We start from the raw sequence: 20906 nt of genomic DNA on the forward strand, positions 1-20906 counted from the left end.
ATCGCTTTCAGTTGAAAAGTGTTGTGGAACAATATCGCAAACAAAAACTTCGCCACTTAAAATAACAACAAAAACATTCTATCTAGTCGCTGTCGATCCCGGTAGAGATTGCCGGGCATCCGTCTCCCACTATTGCGTGGACGAGGAACGGTAACACGCTGGAGTCGGTGGACGGAGCTTTGCAAATAGCCGTCGTGTCGCTTAGTGATGCTGGTAAGCTGCACAAATGAACCTTCTGATATTTATAATCTCTGAAAGAAAATCATTGTTTCAAGTCGGGGTTCTATGCACGCCTGATCAACCGTTCGCTTTATCTCGTGTAAAGCGTAGTAAAAAATAGCTAGCGGAAGAATTGTTTTGAGTGTATTAATATAACGATTGCGAAAATACATCTTTTTAGACTTTTATTGTTTGGTAGTCTCGATAGTTTTGTTTTATACGCACGTGATAAACGGAATGGCCTTTTTTGCTTAATCGAAAATAAATTGGTGCCCAATTATTTTCTAATTAAAAAAATATGTGTATGTTTGTATATTTATGTGAAAATGTCTGTTGAAACTTATTTAAGTCTTATTCCCACACTCTTACCTAATGAACCAACAAAGTAGACATTACAATATACTTTTGTGCATGGCTGTTACACCTGTTTAAATATATTGTGAGAACACACATAAACAACGCAACTATTGCAACAATTTTGCATTTCTAACCGTATGCTCACTACTCGATATTCAACAGGCCTATACTCGGTATCCGCGCGCAACCCAGCAGGGACGGCGAGTCGCTTTTTTCAGCTGGTTGTCCAGTCCCCGCCGTCGATTGTTACGTCACTTGACCCTGACATCACCGTTAATGAAGGTGAGCGTATTCATCTGGAAGTTTCCGTGGACGGAAAACCCCGACCTGAGGTCACTTGGACCAAAGATGGACTTCCGGTGGGTTTTTTAGTTTAAATTAATTACCAATTATAAAACTTATTAATCGAACAGTTTTCCGATATTTTTGCTGTTTTGATTTTGTTTTTAAAGTCCGTTTTTCGCGCAGCTCTATGTCGACGGTTTGAGGATTCAGCAAAACAGCGGGGGTTCGGTGTTGATCCAGAAAGCGCGTTCTACAGACAGTGGGCATTACATCGCCACTGCTTTCAATGAGGCTGGCAGAAGCTCGATAGAGTTTCAGGTGTGTTACAAAGCCTAACTTTTTGACAATCGTTAAACAAGGTTGCACACCAGACATATAGCTACAGATAGTTTTAGGCTTTTTTGCATTGCAGCGAAAGAGAGTTTTGCGAATGTTCGATATATTCAGGCAAAAACGTAAACAAATCTAATTAAGGACCGCCTTGTGTTAAACTTACCTTAATTGTATAAGGTGTAAACCTTGAAACAAACTTATTCGATGAATGATTTATAAACAATGTTACCTTTTTACTAATAAAGAATAATATAATCCGACTCGAATTTTCTCGTCTTATGAGATGACTATTTTTTCGTAATCGATCAACAAAAAAACAATAACTTTTGGGGCTACAACACAAATTATGTTTTTTATACATCTAGTGGAGTTTAACTCCAAACTGCCATAATGACTCGTAGTGAGTTCAGTTTCCCAACAAACGGTTACAGCACGTGTAATACCTCCACATGTCTACACCACTAACAATGTCGCACTCAAATCTGATAACTAACTTGTTGTGCTGTTTTTGACCATATACCGCCAGGTTTATTTTTCACAACCATTGCTTTTACTGACCGTGCACGATTTCTTTTGAAGGCATTAGTTCGAACCCCGCCCGTGATCACCGAACTGCCCCAAGACGTCGAGGTAGAGGCCGGTGAACGATTGGAGCTGCTCTGTGCCGCGCGGGGAATCCCCACTCCAGATATTACTTGGCGTTTCAACAGCGTTGAGGTTCCCAGCCTGGAGTTTGCGCTTGGACGCAGCAGGTATTTTACAACGTCTATTTTAGGAGTGGCCAAAGCGAGGCTCTTCAAAACCAGTTTTGTGCGGCTCTTCCGTTAAAGGTTTTATTGATGTTTTCGTGTAAATTTTCGTGTAATTAGGTGTTTGCATATTTAAAAATTTTAAATGCAAAAAATTTTCCTACTTGTCTCTAGCATGCTTTAAGAAATTTTGTCAGAATAAAAACGCCATGCATCTTAATATTTTTGTTAACTTTTTTTCGTTTAATTACTGTTTGGTGACGAATGCTGACGCTTTAACCCTTGAATGCATTTATGCTGTATTTCCGAGACGCGTTCAAAATACACAGCGACATTTTATCTCCTTTTTCCTTGTGTGATTTTACTTTGCGCCCTGTTTGGCTTTGTGTGTTAGTCCCTGACGAAGGCTTGCCGGATAGTAAGCCGAAACGTTGGTTAAAGAAATATATGCCAGAGGAATCTATTTTAAATATGCATATTTTATGTTTTATTATGCACTACATGTACTGCACCTTTACTTGCTGATCTCTTTTAGGTCGCGGCCCAGTTTTACAAACAATGTCTAGCATACGGCCTACGTGCTATACATTTGTTTCACGGTCGTGTCGGCAGCCAGCCTTTCTATGCCCTAAAAGCTCCAAGCCCGTGTTTTTAATACCCTATGCCAAACCTAAATGTACCAAACTACCGTACTTTGCCATTCAGACTGGTGATTGAGAACGCTCGTCCCGCCGACGCCGGGCGCTACATTTGCGAGGCCAGCAACCCGGCCGGCTTCCGCAGCGCTGTCGCAGTCGTCAATGTACAGTCGCCGCCCGTGCTGGACGGGGACTTCGACCCAGAACGAATCGACTTGCTCGGCGGGAATTCGAGGCTCGATTGTCCGGTGCGCGCCGACCCGCTGCCCAGGATCACTTGGAAGAAGAACGGACAGGTGGGTTTAGCAAAAATAAATAAAGGAATTGGACTGTGTTAACAAATCGATGTACTGTGCAACTAATGTTAGGTGCCGCTGGGCATGCAGGCGCGAACAGATCTCGCGTTCGTTACTGTTAAAATATACGATTTGCTTCTGAATTTGCATTTATAAAACAAATAGCTATTAATCCCTTTTTATATAATACAGATATTTAACTAAAACAAGCCAACAATAAAACTGTGTTACCTTTTAACAGAACTGACAGGTTGGTTAACTTAGACAAATATCTATTTAAGAAACCTTTTTTTTATTGTTTAGAAGACATGTTATTCCAAAATTGTCACTTTTATTAGAATATTTAATTTTCTACTCCTTTTGCGGATATTAAAAAACACGTAATTAAATATACATTTTGTTGCTCTTCCACAAAACTATTTAGACGGTGGAAACACTAGTGTTATGTGCTCGTACTTTTATTGCAGCATTATTTAAAACTCCAAACGTTCTCCATTGCTATAATCAGTACACGGTAAAAACAATTTGTAATATAATGTATTCAACGTCAACTTCATCCATTTCGCAGGAGGTCGTCCTTGGAGATCGCATTCACCAGTTTCACAACGGTTCACTCATGATTTACAACACGTTGATGCACGACGCTGGTGATTACACGTGTCTTGCCTTTAACGACGCTGGAAGTGTAAGTGGAAAGCTTTGCCATATATTACGAAGAGCTATTTTGATACTCGACAGTGTTTATTAGTCAATGACTTGACTTAAGTCTTTGGGACAAACGAATTGACTTGGAATTAAATCGTTTTGACATGTGACTTGGTTGAAATTAAGTGTTTTAATTTGATTTTAAAAGTGAGCTATTCTCAAGTTTTTATTTATCTCAAGTTTTGCAATACGATTAGATTGTTACATGTTTGTTTGTTTGATTTTGAGTTCAATAACTGCTCATAATCGAACGAGATTATCAATTTAAATGGTTTGTCGTTTTATTATTATAATATATCAGTGATTTAACTTGAAAATGACTTGCTCTAATAATGACTGGACTGGGACTTGACTTGAGCAACTAATGACTTAGACAGGGACTTTTTATTTTTTGTTAAATTGTTTCACAAATGACATGACTTGGACTTGAGTGATTTAAAAATGACTTGTTTAGAACACTTCTTACTCATTATTTCAGGAATTTAAGATTTTTCGGGTTATTTTGTGGCCTTTTGATAGGAAACACATTATGTCGTATAATCTTTGTTGGTAAATTTGTATTCGCCATCCGTCAGATCGACATGGACGTGAAACTGACGCTGCAGATGGCACCTCGCTTTTCGGTGGAGCCGGAAGACGTGCTGGTGGACGCCGGAGACAGCTTCATATTAAACTGTCTGGCAATTGGGGAGCCTAGTCCTGACATTGGTGAGTATAGGACAGAAATCAACATGTTAGGAAGATAAATCCGTACAGGCTTGGATTATACCATACTGTCCTTTACAATCTTATTTCGCACAGTTGTACATGTTCATGAAAGTGATCAAAGCTTCAAATTTAATTTTTTATTGTTTTTATATGATAATAACTCCGACATTGACACCGGGTCGAACATGAATATTTAGCACTTTAAAGAAAAGAAAAACAAGTGGCTAGTTTAATTCAATTTTGAATATTAGACATAAAAAATAACACCGGATTTGAATATGAAGAGAAATATTTCACCTGATTAAGTATATATGAACAGCCTATTAAGCACTTTAAAGGAAAAATATGTTTGACTGCGACAATTTAATCTATACTAAATTGTTGTTCTTTTTTCTAGTTTGGACCAAAGACGGTCGCTTCATATCGGAAAGAGCTACTGTACTTCGAAACTATTCTCTACTTTTGGTCAGCTCGCGTCTGGATGACACCGGCCAGTACGAGTGCTCAGCTAGCAACTTTATGGGATCCGTATACTCGCAAGCAATAGTCACTGTCCGGGTAAGCTTTTATGTGTTTATAGCTGCCCTGTTGAACATCCATCCATTTGGATACAAGAGGCTTCTGTTGTTGTTTGTCATACGGTCTCTCTTTGTGTTTCAAATCTGGTACAGGCATAATACTTAATATGCCTTTTACGTCTATACACAAGCTCATATTTTGTATAATACCCCACTTTGAGCGTTGTGACTTTTCACATTTTTCTAAAAAAATACTTCATAAATATTCTCATACTGTACATGGCGAATAACCTCCAATCATCTGCTCTCGGAATACTACATCTCAGCATCTTCGTCAGTACACAATAAATACAAAAAACGATTTTGAATATTTGCATTTTGTACTATAAATCGACATTTGGTTGGATCAAACCGCAATAATACACTGTCAAATAAATAAATCTACCCCAAAAAGTCACATTTAACAAAAAAGTTCACGCTTCCATACAAGTATAACTGCGCTTAAAGGCATAAAATACCTTTCAGGTTCATGGCGGCTACGGCGCGTGGGGTCAGTGGGGCTCTTGTGCGACTACTTGCGGATTTGGCGAGCAGGAAAGGCGCCGAAATTGCGACAGTCCACCGCCTGCCAACGGAGGCTACAGCTGCCTCGGGACACCGGTCATGAGGAAAGAGTGCAAGCAGAACCCCTGTCCTGGTAGGTTTTGTTGTTGGATTAATTAGTCAGCGCATTTTCATGTCACCTCAAATAATAGTTGTTAAGTTGTTGTGGAAAATAGATTAGCTGTTTTTTTTTTCTTTTTATGTTAGAAAGTGATTTTGGAAGTCTTGTCATTCGGCATCCTGTGTACTGTTTTATTTAATTTGATTACATCGCAATTTGTGTTTGTAAGAAATTATACTCTTTTTTTGTCATTTAAAATATTACTCCAGCCTGTTTAATGTATGGTAAAAAACATGACACAGCATTCTATACATGACACTTTTTCCCAGGAAATATTTACCGTTGCAGACTGTCATGCAAAGTCATAAAATTAAAGTTTCAAACTAAAAAATTGCATCTAAATCGCCTTTTGAAAACATTTTAATTGTTCTATAAAGTAAAATTCTTTTATTTATCGAATGCAACGATAATATTGTTTTTTTCTCACAATTATGGTGGTATCAACCTAAAAAAAAATGCCACAAATTAAGTACGTATTTGTCCAAAGACCAACTTATTTCTCGCAGTCGATGGCCGTTGGAGCGCTTGGACGGATTGGGAAGATTGCTCGGTGACCTGTGGCCGCGGCACGAGGTCAAGGTCACGTGAGTGTAACAACCCGTCACCCCAGTATGGGGGATTACCCTGCAACGGCGACGCGACGGAGAAGTTGATGTGCGTCGATCAACGTTGCGAAGGTAAGTGTACATAAAGAGTAGGATGAAACATGCTGAAAAAAGCAATAGGCTAAATACTGCTTTAGAAAGTATGGCGTTGCCGGTGTGAATGGTGTGTCGGTAAAAAATAACGAGAAAGTTTATTTTTAATTTACATAATATTTATTTTGTTTTATTTTATATAATAATTTACATAATACAAAAGTTTTTTGCTGTATTAGATGTACACGTAACCTTATTTTCGTTTGTCATATCTAAGATACAACTAAGCTTTGCCGAGCAGATTCGAGGAAAAATAGTCCACCCCCAAAATAATTAAGGCATAAAAACAACCCAAACAAATTTTCACGCTAATCCTGCGTAGTATTTTCGAGTAATGAAATTCTTTTTTACATTACCTTGCTATTGGTAGCAAAAACTGTTTTCTCAGTTTTATTTTGTATCTTATACAGTTCACGGGGGCTGGTCAAACTGGAATTTGTGGCTTCCCTGCTCAAGGTCGTGTGGAGAAGGGTCCCAAATGCGACTCCGCCAGTGCAACAACCCACCCCCATCGGCAGGCGGTCGCCAGTGCTTTGGTCTTGAAACCTCGTCGCGAATGTGTAACGTCCGACCTTGTCCGGGTAACTTTGCGGATTTTCTAATAGTTTTTTTATGTGATAATGTTTGCGTTTTTTATTTTTAATACGTCAAAACAAGTTTAGTGCGTTTGCGTAACAAAACGAGTTGAACAAGAAATTACCTGGATTTTATATATCCCTAAAAATTACATAACAATAATTGTCTATTTTACTTTCACAAAAATCCTGGTTAGGCCGACTGATTTCGGTAAGCCTTTTCAAAGGTATCATTTGTAATATATATGTCTGTAAATCCAATTGATTTTATTACTACATTTGTCTGGTAATGTATTGACTCGATATCGTTATAAAAACTTCTCTCGCTGTCGGAACCATTCGCGCAAGTATAGTAGTGACGCACGTTTTATTGGAAATCGCGGTTATCGTTGATGCATTCTTAATAGCATAGCACAAAATCGAAATGTAAACCAAATGAAATGTACCGTTTTAGAAAGACACTTTAAAAACACAATAATCGATATATCGTCGAAATGAAAAATATTGTCCGCTTAAATTTTTCAATTACAAGCGTAATCACCCCTTATTTTTCGGCAGTGAACGGAGCGTGGTCCGACTGGGGCTCGTGGGACTTCTGTAGCGTGTCATGCGGGGGCGGCCAGAGGGTGCGCGAAAGGACCTGCAGCAAGCCCCCTCCCAGTCTTGGGGGCGAGCCATGTCCTGGGTCCAATCGCCAACAGGACAACTGCAATATCGAGGCCTGCTCAGGTAAATCTATTGACCTACTATCGACTTGTTAATAGTGTCTTAGTTTACTAACTAGTAATATTTTGTTCGTTTTTTGCCCTTTGGTTGTGTTTGTTGAAGACGGCCAGCCAATAATGCATTAGGCTATCTCTAATCTATCGACACACCTTTGGCGCACTTATATTTAATAATATACCAGAATGCGTATTGTTGATGTTGGTTTTAAATTTGTGGTTTTGTGATAAGCAGCTAAAGTGTGCTAAACCGATTGATACGGGGATGATTTGAAGTCTTGCAATCTTCATAAGGGATCTCCGATATTATCGGTTTGAAGGCGATACTGATCATAGTGGCAGTATCGATCACTCGGCCAAAACTAGGGTGGTATCTGTGGCCAAGATCCTAAATTAATATAGGAATTTTAGCCATGATTTGTGATCCAACGCAGTAAGTTAATATTTAAAGCTGTTTATCAAACAATATAGTAGGAGCAAAATTTGGTCTAATAACCTGAAAAAAATTACCTATGAACATTCTCATTTCGTATATTTTGCTTGTTTGAGCATAGAAATTATGTCATTTGACATCGGATCGGTTCGAGATATTTTTTGTCTAAAATATAGGGTTTTGGTATTGAAATGAAGTGCTAAGTATCCAACATTGCTAATGTTTCATATAAAGTTTCAGGTGTGGCCAACTTATGTTTGATTGGGATCGACTGGATATTTTTTTAGACTTACGATCGTCCAGTTTGTTAATAAAGTCACAGAAACAAACGTCACAATGCACCTTTTTTATGTGAATTTTTTGCTGTGAATGAATAAATTTGCACCTATTCAACATTGTGAACGGTAATATATTCCAAGCCATCGATGAAGTTTTATTTGTTACACCACAATACGCTTTAGTGAGCTTGCCCAGACACAGATCGGAAATTTTAATGTTCCACATGTGTGCAACAGTTAGGTCTCAAAACAAGTAGCCTACACCGAAAACCATCGCAGACTCACCAAATTTGTCGACCAATGATGCAGGCAGGGTGGGCTGGAAATATTTCTAGCCTGCAATGGGGCTCGAACTTATGACCTCCGGCCATACTGCCACCGTCGCTCTACCAACTGAGGAAATCGTTGGCCAAAGCAACTTCAGAATGGCTAGATCACAGTTGTTAAACACATATGTGCGATTGTGCGTGCATCTTTCATTGAGGTATTTTACCATTTTAATTTTCGGGGCAGTGAACGGCAACTGGGCGAGCTGGGGTCCTTGGAGCACCTGCTCGAGAACTTGCGGAGGCGGACGCGCCAATCGATACCGATCCTGCTCCGACCCACCGCCCAGGTTCGGGGGAAGGTTCTGCTACGGAACTGACACGGCACTGAAGCCCTGCGGACTCCGAGCATGTCCGGGTACGTAGTCGCAACTAGTGTAGTTTGCGTAAAAAGAGTCCAAACATAAAAGTTTTTTTTCTATATGGTTATAGTTTCTCCTAATTTTAATTTTATTATTCTACCGGTCTCTACCATTAACAAATGTTCTTTCCCACTTTTTAATCATGTTCGTATTTTATCAACATATATTGTATGTCTTATTGTGGCGACGTATATGTGTAGTGTAGGTATGAAAGATGGCGTTTTGACAAAATGCCCTATAATTTGTATAACATTTAAAATCAAGCTAAACGATACATTCGTGTATATGGTTAGCTAGCCGCTTAATTGTATAAAGCAGTAAGTTTTCCGAATTTCATTCTTCCACAATCGTAATTCCAAAATATCGAGGCTTAAAATTTTAGCTGACCAGGTGATTTGTATTTTAACCGTCCTGGGCGCATTTCGCAGTAAACGGCGGCTGGTCGGCCTGGTCGCGATGGAGTTCTTGCAGCAAAACGTGCGGAAGCGGAATTCGTACGCACACGAGGAGGTGCAACAACCCGCGACCCCGACACGCCGGCTCCTGGTGCCAGGGCGACTCATCCCAGACCGACGTATGCAAGATGGTTGCATGCAGAGGTATAGCGAACTCCGGTCTTTTTGTTTTTAAAACTGCCTTGTAACTGCAAAAAAGGTTTCGCCGAAAAACTTGATTTCAGTTATTTTAACAGCAAACCAAATGATAATGCATGTACATTGTACAACGCCCTAAATATAACAAAACTTTTACCAATATTTTCATTTTTTAGAAAGATATGTCCGTTAGGGTATAATTTGCCCTCTTGTATGAACACGATGTTGGTTCTTAACCCTGTTTAACGTGTACGCTTTTGCAACAGATCGGCCGCTGCAAGGCGAAGGGGTGCTCTTTGGCACTGTGAACGGAATCTCGTTTGGCGGATCGGACATATTCGCGAACGGGACAGAGATCGGCGAAGACAAGACAAGGATTGTGGCAACAATTTCAAACATTCCGCCCACAGTTGGTTAGTTATTACAAAAAAAATTGAACTGCGGAGGAGCAATATGCTGCTCCGTCATCCTCCTCCGAGAGGGATTGACCCCTAGGACTTGTACGATAAATATCTGATAACCTTGCACAGAATAAAAAAAATATCTGATTGAATATGTTAATGAAGAATAATCCTCGATTTTTGTCGCGTTGTTAAACCTATACATGTTAAACATTCCTTCCTTTTGCTAATATGCCACATTTAGTAAATTTTTTGCACGTAAGGTATACTTAACTTTGTTGTTTTATGTGTTTTTTTACGAAATAGTAGCTTACATAGTAGCTTTTAAAGCTATAGTCTGACTGAATATATAGGGCCCCTTTCAATACGAATATAGTTTATTATGTTAACTGTGTGTGATATTTCTTTAGGCCCGGCTTTGCGGACACAGATATCGGTCCTGTCACCAATATTTTGGACGATGGCTCGGGAAATAGAGGGAGCATATAACGGCTATACTTTAACCGGCGGTAAATTCGATCGCAACGTGATGGTAAGACACTACAGTAAACGGTATATTTTGCATTTAATTATATAGCGTTGGTATTGTCCATTGTTAACTCTTTAAATGTTAGGTTACTTCGTGATCGGTGGTTCCCAACCTTTTGGCTTACAGCAAGCTGCAGAAAACAAATATAAAGTACGGCTTCCCTATTGTCCTCAACTGGTTAACTGTAATGTTACAATGAAATCAAAAGTGTTCAAAGTTAAAAAAAACTTTTCTTGATTTGTTGTATCCAAATAATTGTATCTAGATACCTACAGAAAAAATCAGAATCCTTAAGAATCTAAACCTCTTCTGGCACCTATGAGCATTATAACTACCCTGGTTGGAAATCACTGCCTTAGACCTTGGTAACATTGTGCTTTAACCCAGTTTTTAACATTTTAAATCGACTGCAATCTTCGTAACAAATTGTCATCAGGTCGTATTGTTGTCGTCGGCCTACTTGACAAAAAAACACAAAACTGTAGAACTCGAAAAGTATTTAAAAACACTTTTACGACAAACTAACAAACGCAATTGGTTTGCATACCAGGTCGAGTTCGCCAACGGCAAAGTGGTGAAAATGGAGCACCGGGCAAGAGGAGTTGACTCTAGAGGCAGGCTAATCATGGAATCCCAGCTGGAAGGTGATTTCCCAGAAATAAACCCATTCACCCGGGTCAGCATCAAGGTAAGTTTTTTAACAGAAAGTGTTGTTGGGATACCTAATTTACACGGAGATCCCTAATTTGGGGGCGTTATCATTAAGTGAATTGTGTAAGCTGTGTCATCATATTCCCTTTTCTTAGGACTGATCAAATCGTAGTAATTGTGCTATGAAAGTGGCATTAAGGTATGAATGGTCCAACCGTTTGATAACACTTGGAACAAAACCGCTCTCCACTGGTTCCGAAATGGTACATTTTACTTTTCAACGTTGTCAAAATGCTGTTCTACACCGTCTTAGCGTCACGATAGCCACCTATTTAAGTTTGTATTTTAATGTTAAGAGTTTGGTTAATATTGTTTTCTTTCTACAGGACTACGTAGAGGATTACGTGCAAACCGGAGACGGCTCCTTGTACGCATACTCAGATCGCCTAATCAGCTTAGACGGCCACATTATGCCCTACACCTGGAATCACTCCATAACCTATAACGAATCTCGTGGCCAAGTAAGCGTTGTGCAAAAATACGGTCCTTGTCGTAGTTATTTGGTCCAAGGAGACTCACTTAGAAGGTGTTCCCTTGAAAAAGCGAACACTTATTTTTCTTTTTTAAGCGGAACGTAATATAGTACATGACCAAATTGTTCATGGCAAATTAATGCGAAGCCAACGATCAATGCAATGTGGTCGTGAATCGTTAAACGTCGCCCAAATTAACTAACCCGAATTTGAATTTATCACTAATGGATTTCTGTCAAAATTGTCGGATGCCAGTTTTTCAAAAACATAGGCATAAATCACCCGCCTCCTTTTTCCAAAATTCACACCCTTTCTAAAAACTGTTTTTGACGTCGTAGATGCCCTTCCTTGTCGAGCGTCTCTCGGCCAGCGACATCCTGGCAGTGTACGACATCGATCGCGAGGAACTCTCTTTCCAGATTGACGTCACAATCGGCAGGGGGGAGCCGAGCGACAGGTGCCCCTCCGGATTCGTTCTGCATTCGAGTGGAACGCACTGCACGGGTAAGGATTGGGAGTTCGGGTGGATTTTGTTAAGGTGTTTAACAGCTGCTTGACAAATGCACATTTTTTATACAAAAAAAAAAAAATTCGTTGGATGAAGTCCAATGATAAACATTTTTCACTTAAAAACCCCTTTGCTTGTTAAAAATAATGGAGTTCTCCATTAAATCTTTTGAGACAAGGAAAATTATTATACACACTACGTGAATTAATTTATTGTTGAAACAAGGATCAATACAAACTATTTAATTAATTATTATCACGGACGCATTTAGAACACTGGTACATACAGATGTTTTTCTTAATGCATTGCAAACCAATGCTTAAAAAACAAATAGCTTTAAAAATTGGTTTAACTAACCGTTGAAGTAGCACATGTGCCCATTGTCTTGTGGAATGAAAGACACACATGCTGCTGTTCCAACAGTGGAGTGGCGATACACACATGTTGCTTCTTTACAATTTCACTTGTGTTGGCGGTATGGCCTTATTTAGCCTTGTACAATTTCCGCAGCAATTCGCAGTGTCCGACCGTTTGTGAGATTTTTCTTTTGTTGCAGACGAGAACGAGTGTGAAACGCAGAGACCTTGCTCTGACATCTGCCTCAACTCGTTCGGGTCATTCAGCTGCTCTTGTCCTACGGGATATTACGTCAGCTGGGACGGGCGGACTTGCAAAGGTAGGCTACATACAGAAAAATCTCTTGTGTATGTAAGTGTGTTTTTAAAACATTGTTACTTCAGCATTTAGAAGTACTAGCGTTCCAGCACCCTAAGTGCAATTTTACAAAAATATATAAAATGCTGGGTTTTACAAAAAAGTGGGTTCGACAGATCACATGCTTACAAATGGAGCTAGGAAAAGCAATCTTTTCATTACCTAAGTAAACAAACGAACATGAAGTCAAATTTAAAATCTTTCTAAAGCCCATATTGCCTTTTGCAAGTGGGTAGTCGTTGAAACCGTTACCGTATGTGCCATCTTGATGTTATGGCGTTGGCGATACCGAAAAAATGCGTCGTTTTTAACGCTCAATCGCTAAAGACGTGCTTGTGATGTAAGCGATTCATTTTCTTCCTCGTGCTATTTGCCAGATGTAAACGAGTGTGAAACGAACGAGGTGATTTGCCGGCCGAACACTGTGTGCCTCAACAACCTCGGCTCCTACCGATGCGTGATAAAGTGTCACGAAGGCTCGAAGCGTTCGGACGACGGATTGACGTGTGAAGGTAAACGCTAACCTAAAAAAAATTTTTTTTTTTTTTTTTTAAATTGCTTGATTCGCTTTTTCTTAGTCATGATTGTGTTATACTTTCCGAATGGCCTAGAGCAGGGGTTCTTTTTTTAACACAGATCCGATAAACAATTTGTTTGGTTTGCGTGTTCCCCCAAGGAGTCCATGGACCCAAGTTTAGGAAACTCTAGCCTAGAGTCATGCATATGGAATTTAGAAATTATATGGAATAAAAATCTTCTTTGTTAGAGTAAGAATTTTGTACCTCAGGATGGTAAGGTTTGTCTTAAACGTTTTATATGTGGCGCCTTACAGACATCGATGAGTGCGAGGATTCGTTGGAGCGATTGTGTGAGCACGAGTGTTCCAACACGATCGGCTCGTACTTTTGCTCATGCAGACACGGATTCCGCTCACTGGGGAGAGGCAGATGCCAAGGTGAGATTCCGGTGCCTTAATGACTGCAATTTCTTCCGCGTTGTCCCAACGGTTTTCCGACGAATGAATCTAACCTATCATCAAATTGAATCTAACCTATCATCAAATTGAATCTAACCTAATGTCAAATTGAATTTAACCTATAAAATGAGTCTAACTTATGACCTAATTTATTCGCGCGAATGTTTAAACAGGCTTTTTTTGACCCACAAGAATTTAATTTTCTAAGTGTCGTATTTCTGGTCTTTCTAGGGTTGGTTGTGCAGATTTTATTTTTGGTTTTGACATATACTTCAGTTTTGTTTTACCTTAGGAAATCCTAGTTTACTGGTAAAAAAGCTAAATATTCACGATCTCGCTTTTTCATAGATGACATCGCATTACGAAGTTATTGCGAATGGTAAAGGTGACACGTGTTTTTGTGTTCAGATATAAACGAGTGTCTGGTAAAAGCTTGCCGCGACGACCAGCGTTGTAAAAACACACTAGGCGGGTACCGCTGTATCGATGATTGTCCTACCGGAATGGAGAAACCCTACCCTGGCGCGGTCTGCGTTGGTAAGTGAATCTTAAGTAATATACGTGACATTCTTGGCGGTTGTTTAATAATTAGAAAAACGTCCTTTCTATATATGAATAATTAACACCCACTATGTAGGCCTGGCGAATTTGTCGGCTAGTGTCGCAAATCAGACTAAAATCTTCTGTTTTAGTTTTAGTACTTATTTTATTGTGTATTCAAATTAAATACATTTTATTCCTTAAACATGTTTTAACTGCCGTATTTTTATCTCTTACGCTAGGTCAGTGGTTATCACACTATACGTATAATGCCCGCAGCATATTGCTTCATTAAAGATAAACTACTGATGAAACGTTGTCGGGTGCGATTTTAAATTAAATTAACAACGTTTTCATAAGGTTCAGTGTTTGTTAGTTAATTATTTAAATTTCCTTCATTCAACGACAACCAAGGTTATTAAATTGTATATAAAATGTTGTCCATCCCGCATCATTTAACCGTTTACAGTTTTCCGTCCCTTCGCAAAAAGCGCTGGGCAATATAATAAGAACTTCGTTGTAGTAATAGTCGTAATATTTTTTTATAATATCGTAATGACTCCTGCGCCCGAGAACAGGCTGGAACAGCGTCCTTTGCAAGGTAGCAGTTGGGTAAAAAAAATAAGCGAATAAAATCTTTACGTTTGTTTTTTTTCACTTAGACATCGACGAGTGCAGGAGCGATAGACACGAATGCGGTCCGGGTATGATCTGTCGCAACACACGAGGCGGTTACACGTGCACGTGTCCCCCAGGATTCAAAGCAACAGGAACGAATCCACCGTGTGCCGGTAGGTGTCGTCAGTGAGCTCGTCGTCCGGCGGAAGCCCTAACGCCTTTTTTAACACCAACCTAATACTTTTTATGTCGTTAAGGGCAGTTTTGCCAAAAACTAACTGACACTTTCAATTTGCAGTTTCAATCACGCTCAGATAAAGACAAATGTTGTTAGATTGTTTTGAAAAAAACTTTATTGATATCAAGGCTAAAGTTTCGTTCGAGACGTTTGATAATGTTACCCACATGCATGTGCTTCATAACAACATTTTACTGCTAGCCCATAACCAATATGCCCCAAAACTTTTAACCAACCAAAGTTTTACCTTCATCGACGCTTTAATTTTCTTCAAACAACCATTTGCATGAACCTAACATATACACTGTTTTCAATTCGCACCCTAACCACAACTAACTCGCCACTAACCCGCCGCGACCGACTCCCGAGCCTCGAACAATGTAAAAACTAAAATCATAAAAATAAAACAAAATCAGATCTGAACGAGTGCCTCGAGTACAGCTCCAGGCCGTGTCCGGGCCGTTGCATCAACACAGTCGGTTCGTTTCGATGCATTTGTCCCCCCGGGACCGAGTACCTTGCCGATTCCAAGTCGTGTGCCGGCCTCATCCGGATCCCCAAGAGAGGTCCCTACGTCATCTTTTCTGCACAAAGGCCCCCGAGCCACCACCACGTCGCCTGTCCTGTTGGATTGCGCTGGAACGGAAGAGAGTGCCAAGGTTCGCGCGGCCTTATCGCATGGGATTGTTTTGCGCACGGCTCTCGCATGAAACGCTGTTTTTGCATGTTTCGCTTTCAAACCATTGAGAAGGGATCATTTTTGCATGTCGGTTATAAATATTTTGATGACGTTTATACCACAACTGACAGAGCTCTTGTGTCTATCCATCGTAGAAAAACCTTCTTTCAGGTTAAATATGTCTACTAAAACGATAAATTACTCAGATTTCTAGGCATAGGTTTAAAGCAAAAAATAAATGCACAATTTGTTTGTCGCAACGAATCATAGAACTTAAAAAAAATGTTTCTGTTTTATTGTGTTGGGAGAACCTTACTTTTCCCAGTGAGAATATATGTCACATGTTCTCGCAGACATGAACGAATGCTTGGAGGTCCGTGGCATTTGCCAATTCAGCTGCAACAACACTGTCGGAAGCTTCAAGTGCTTTTGCCCGGTCGGCTACAGACTTGCTGCAAACGGGAAGAGTTGCGAAGGTTGGCTAAAGTTCTTGTTGAATTTAGTCTTTGGCCAGAATGACATAAATCATTGATCAAAAATGACTTTGTCTTACCTTTTTTTGGACAAAAAGGTGTTTTTTTTCCTTGTTTTATTAACATGGAAAAATAAACAGTCAGCCCTTTTCGACGAACACTGTTTATAAATGTAAATTTAAAAAACATTGATTCCTCTTGATTTGTAATAATCAGACCTAGTGCTGACAAATAAATGAATGTTAAATAATAATAGTTAGAATGTTACAATGTCTTAAACGTTATATTTGAGACGATGTAGGCCAATACGTTGGCCTAGACCAGCGGTTCTCAACCAGTCGGCCATGGCTCACTGGTGGGCCAGCAGAACATTTGAGGTAGGCCACAGACTAATTGAAAAAAAAACAGTCTAAGTTTCATTTGTGTCACTATAATTTATTTTACAGGACTAGTGGCTTGGGGAGGAAATAAAAAGGAATGTAAATTTGTTGTTCAGCCGCAAGTATCTCACTAATGCACGGTTGAATAAATAATTTGTGTTGAAATATGTTCTGCTGTGTTTTGTTTGAAACCTATTTTACAGTTTTTATTTTCATAAAAATTTATTCGGCCACCGAATTTTTTTGCAACGTTAATGGGCTACGAAAAAAAAAAGTTGAGAACCCCTGGTCTGGATGATGTAGGCCAACTTAGCCTGCAGGCGATGTAGGCCTAAGCGAGTTCCAACGAATGGCTGGCAGACTTTCGACATTCCATATTGCGAAACCATCAGTTATGTGTTGAAAAGATTGGAATTAACGGTTTGATTTACATGTTTTCAGATATTAACGAGTGTGAAGAGGGGCGGTTGAATTGCCTTCCCAATCAACTGTGCTTCAACAAGCGAGGATCTGCCTCATGTTTGAACACTCCCTGTCCACATGACTACGAACGAACCAGGGGCGGGTAAGTGAGATTTCAACAAATTTTTCCGGCATTATGCCAAATCTTTAGCGTCGTGCGAATTTGAATCAGATTTACCTTAACAATCCGTCGGTGAACTAAAACAAAACCAGCTAATGCATTTAACTGTTATTCTTACAAAAAAAAGGAACGGTGTCATGGTCATGTTCGTGTAATGGCCTGCTAAATATCGTCTAAATGATACTTCGTTGAAATCTAATTATGGTTTTCCAAATTAAAAGTCCACTGATTTTCTTTTATATCCAGTTGGTCCTATAGCGTTTGTTTTTACATATATGCACCTAAACCAAGAAGCAATACCTTTTCGGCCATTGCGTCTTCGAATCTATATAAGTGTGTCGTTTAAAATTCGTTGAAATAGATTATACTACAAAGCAGACGGTCCTTATAATTATCTCAAGTATATAGGGAAGCTCATCAGTAACGACTTATATCGGCGGGTATACGTACCTACTCATGGTGGGGTCTGACACCATTTAATATGTATCGCTTTTCATTCCTGTTCTTCTCGTATGTCGTTTAAAACCAGGATCGGTAAATATGGTATTTAAGCTTCCGGCAGCTCTTTTGCTATAACTTTTGAACCCTTTTTTTTAACAGCTACTGCCTGCAGCGGTGCGTGGGCCCAACGTGCGACCTGAAAGCCAAGTATGCGATCGAGTACAAAACGGTGGCGCTTGCTCACGGAATCGGAGCCCACACTGATCTCGTACGACTGGCCGTCTATACAAGCGACGGGGACTTGCACCCGAACACCAAGTAAGCCGCTAAATTTTGTTGGTGTCGCGCGATGATGCGACGTCCGCAGTGTTTGAGCTGCTGCTGCTGCTGGCGTACGTATTAGATTGGAAGTTTAATTTTCCGATATGCAAAACATGGGTGTGTTTATAGGATTTGGATGAAAAATTTTGCACGCTTAGAGTTGGCGAATAAGAATCAATCATATGAAACTAGGATCCAATAAAGTGCAAATTAGTGTTATTATCTAGGACAGTGTTTCCCAACCTTTTTGAAGTGCAAAATATGTAATTTAATTTTTATTAAGCCTACCCTATATTTTTGCAAAACAAGGATTACATATAAATTCTAGTCAGCTTTATATACAGCACTGTAATTTATCAATTAAACAAAATACAAACCTTTGTAGGCCCCTTGGAGGCCTGTATACCACTGGTGGACAACCACTGATCAAGTCAGTGGCGTTTCATTGATTTAAAAATGAGCACAAACTATTCTCTGTTACTTGGAGTATTGATTTGTAAACAAGTAGCTCTTATTTATAAAGCGCTTGTTTGGCGTTTTGCGGCCCCCTCTCGCAAGTTCAAGCCTGTTGTTTCAACCAGGGTCACTTCTTTTCAGGTTTGGCGCGCGCGAAACGTTCGGCGGTCCGTTCGACATCCGCACCACCGTGGATGGCAAAGGCGTGGTGTACACCACCGGTCCCTTGCAGCGATCCAGGACCTACCACGTGGAAGCGGAGGCCACCTCGAGGACCTACGACAACGTTATCGAGTATCACACCCGTTTCATTATCTTTATCAACGTCGCCGCGTACGCATTCTAATCGACGGAGAAGAGGGGCGCGCGACGGCAAAGGTGTATTTTATGGACTTTCATTGTTGCTGCCGTCGCTGTTGTTTTGTTATGTTGCCTTGGTTTTGTACAAAGCTTCACTTATTCATTTTTGTTCGCCGTTCGCGCCCGCTGTTGTATTTCAAGCCGCCCTCTTTACTAACAATCACCAATAAATCTGTAGTTCCTCTTCAACATGTACGGTAACTTAGCTCTTGACTGGGAATGTGTTAATTGGATTACAGCAAAGACTTAACGTTAATACCACAAAGAAAACTAAACATAAGAAATTAGCTATTTTGCAAAATTAGAGTAAGCAGATTCAGCCGGTCTGTGAATGATAATTAATATTACTGAAGAAACTACAGAATAAAAAAACAGGAAATTGATAAAACTCGGCCAAATCATTTCTGTAGCTTTTTCTGTTTATAGAGGAATATATTTGCAGCAAAAAGAAGAAACAAAGATCAACTACAAATTCAAAACAAAAAATTGTCTATTACGCCTCTGGATAAACGCCTAAATATGTTTATTGTTTATAAGTAATTTAAAGTTGTGGCTTAAAAATTAGTCGATTTTTGTTTGAATAAATTACAATCAGTTATTCTTAAGAAAACTTTTCGTGATGTTTGGTTCTTATCACATTAACTATTTATTATTTTACCAAAGTTTTTTTTTCAAAAGTTTACTTGATTTACTTATGGTTTAAAATATTGTTTAAAAGACATTTTAGACTTGTTGCCTGACAACAAACACTTAAACGAACATTGTTTGTTATTAAGTCGAATAGCAACATGGTAAATTGCCTAAAAAAGTTAACAATCGATTTGAGTGAAATAGGTTACAAATGTACGTAAAAAGCCTAAATACAGTAGAATAACTAGAACAAAAACAAATTTAAACAACTATAAAGTTTCCGCTTAAAATATTAGCCGCGCAGTATTCACTTCAGACACAGTGGTTTTCTAAAACAGGGCGTCGAACCGAATGCATATGAATTATTTAAATAACATATGTGAATTATTTAACGTCAGCGTTTGTATTAATTGTAAACAATATTGTTAAATATTGTATTAGCACTAGCACATTTAGCGCCCTTATCTCCGATTTGTTATACCCATGGCTTTGCTTGGCCTTTACTTAAGAGGTTTCAATATTGCACAGCTCGCATTTTTAAGACTTCGTTGAAGATTAAATGCGAGTAACAATTCAATAATAGTTATTCTATGCATTTATTTACCTACTGTTTTAGGTTTAACGCAAATTATATTGCACACGAAGCGAAGCTATCCGGTTTAGTAACAATGGTCAAACCGGAGCTTAACCGGAGCTTAACCGGAGCTCTGCGAACCGAAACCGGCACTGATCCGCTAGTTAAAAAAAACTTACAATCGAAACTAGTCTGAACCGAGAAGGTTGGAATGTCCACTCCCTGCTAGAAAATAGATTTTGCAACAAAAAAATAGCGCCCTAATGTTTTATAACATAGTATGCTGAGTGCGACCTTAAAGAATGTTATTCCTATTGCAAAATATCAAATGTTTTGGGAATATTGACCATATTTTTATCGAATGTCTCCTTTGAAGTTAAAGCACATTATGCAGCGAATTGGTATATTAAAATGGGATCCTTGCTACACTCTGACCACACCTAACAATACAGGTGAGAAATATTACAAAAAACATGCGTGTATGAATGCAAATAGTTCAAGATTGATCTTTCACTTATTTATAGTTTAAGTGAAAATGATCATTCTTCGACAAAAAACATTTCGACGACTCAGGGACCAGGACCAAGGATAAGCTAAAGATGACGAATACAAAATTTTGGTTTAAGGAATGGTAGGCGTTTTTGTTATTGCAACACTACATAGTCACATAGCCTAATCCTTTTTTCAATGTATACCGGTACTCTGGTTTGTTAAACTTCGATCAAGGATCCATCAAATCATCCCGACCTTAGATAATGGAAACTTCCTGGTCGTAACCTGGT

General features: G+C 39.3%; 1 protein-coding gene across 1 annotated transcript in view; it reads left to right on the plus strand.

The window, feature by feature from the left end:
- LOC146148004 (hemicentin-1-like) overlaps positions 1–19109 on the plus strand; it is a 72479-nt gene extending 53370 nt beyond the window's left edge. Inside the window, exons 81-108 of the mRNA XM_083386408.1 lie at positions 87–213; positions 739–935; positions 1045–1179; positions 1774–1946; positions 2649–2877; positions 3446–3562; positions 4158–4290; positions 4688–4848; positions 5334–5505; positions 6039–6209; positions 6641–6811; positions 7364–7534; positions 8752–8922; positions 9355–9525; positions 9786–9932; positions 10331–10452; positions 11000–11137; positions 11487–11621; positions 11972–12137; positions 12698–12817; positions 13233–13367; positions 13688–13810; positions 14240–14368; positions 15034–15162; positions 16260–16382; positions 17201–17324; positions 17943–18101; positions 18702–19109. Of these exons, the coding sequence (XP_083242534.1) occupies positions 87–213; positions 739–935; positions 1045–1179; positions 1774–1946; positions 2649–2877; positions 3446–3562; positions 4158–4290; positions 4688–4848; positions 5334–5505; positions 6039–6209; positions 6641–6811; positions 7364–7534; positions 8752–8922; positions 9355–9525; positions 9786–9932; positions 10331–10452; positions 11000–11137; positions 11487–11621; positions 11972–12137; positions 12698–12817; positions 13233–13367; positions 13688–13810; positions 14240–14368; positions 15034–15162; positions 16260–16382; positions 17201–17324; positions 17943–18101; positions 18702–18906 (4254 nt within the window). The 3' untranslated portion in view covers positions 18907–19109. The remainder of the gene's footprint in view (positions 1–86; positions 214–738; positions 936–1044; positions 1180–1773; positions 1947–2648; positions 2878–3445; positions 3563–4157; positions 4291–4687; positions 4849–5333; positions 5506–6038; positions 6210–6640; positions 6812–7363; positions 7535–8751; positions 8923–9354; positions 9526–9785; positions 9933–10330; positions 10453–10999; positions 11138–11486; positions 11622–11971; positions 12138–12697; positions 12818–13232; positions 13368–13687; positions 13811–14239; positions 14369–15033; positions 15163–16259; positions 16383–17200; positions 17325–17942; positions 18102–18701) is intronic.
- Positions 19110–20906: the final 1797 nt, after the last annotated feature.

The sequence above is a fragment of the Ascidiella aspersa genome, chromosome 4, assembly GCF_963924565.1.
Source record: "Ascidiella aspersa chromosome 4, kaAscAspe10.2, whole genome shotgun sequence".
In the NCBI taxonomy this organism is placed as follows: Eukaryota; Metazoa; Chordata; class Ascidiacea; order Phlebobranchia; family Ascidiidae; genus Ascidiella; species Ascidiella aspersa.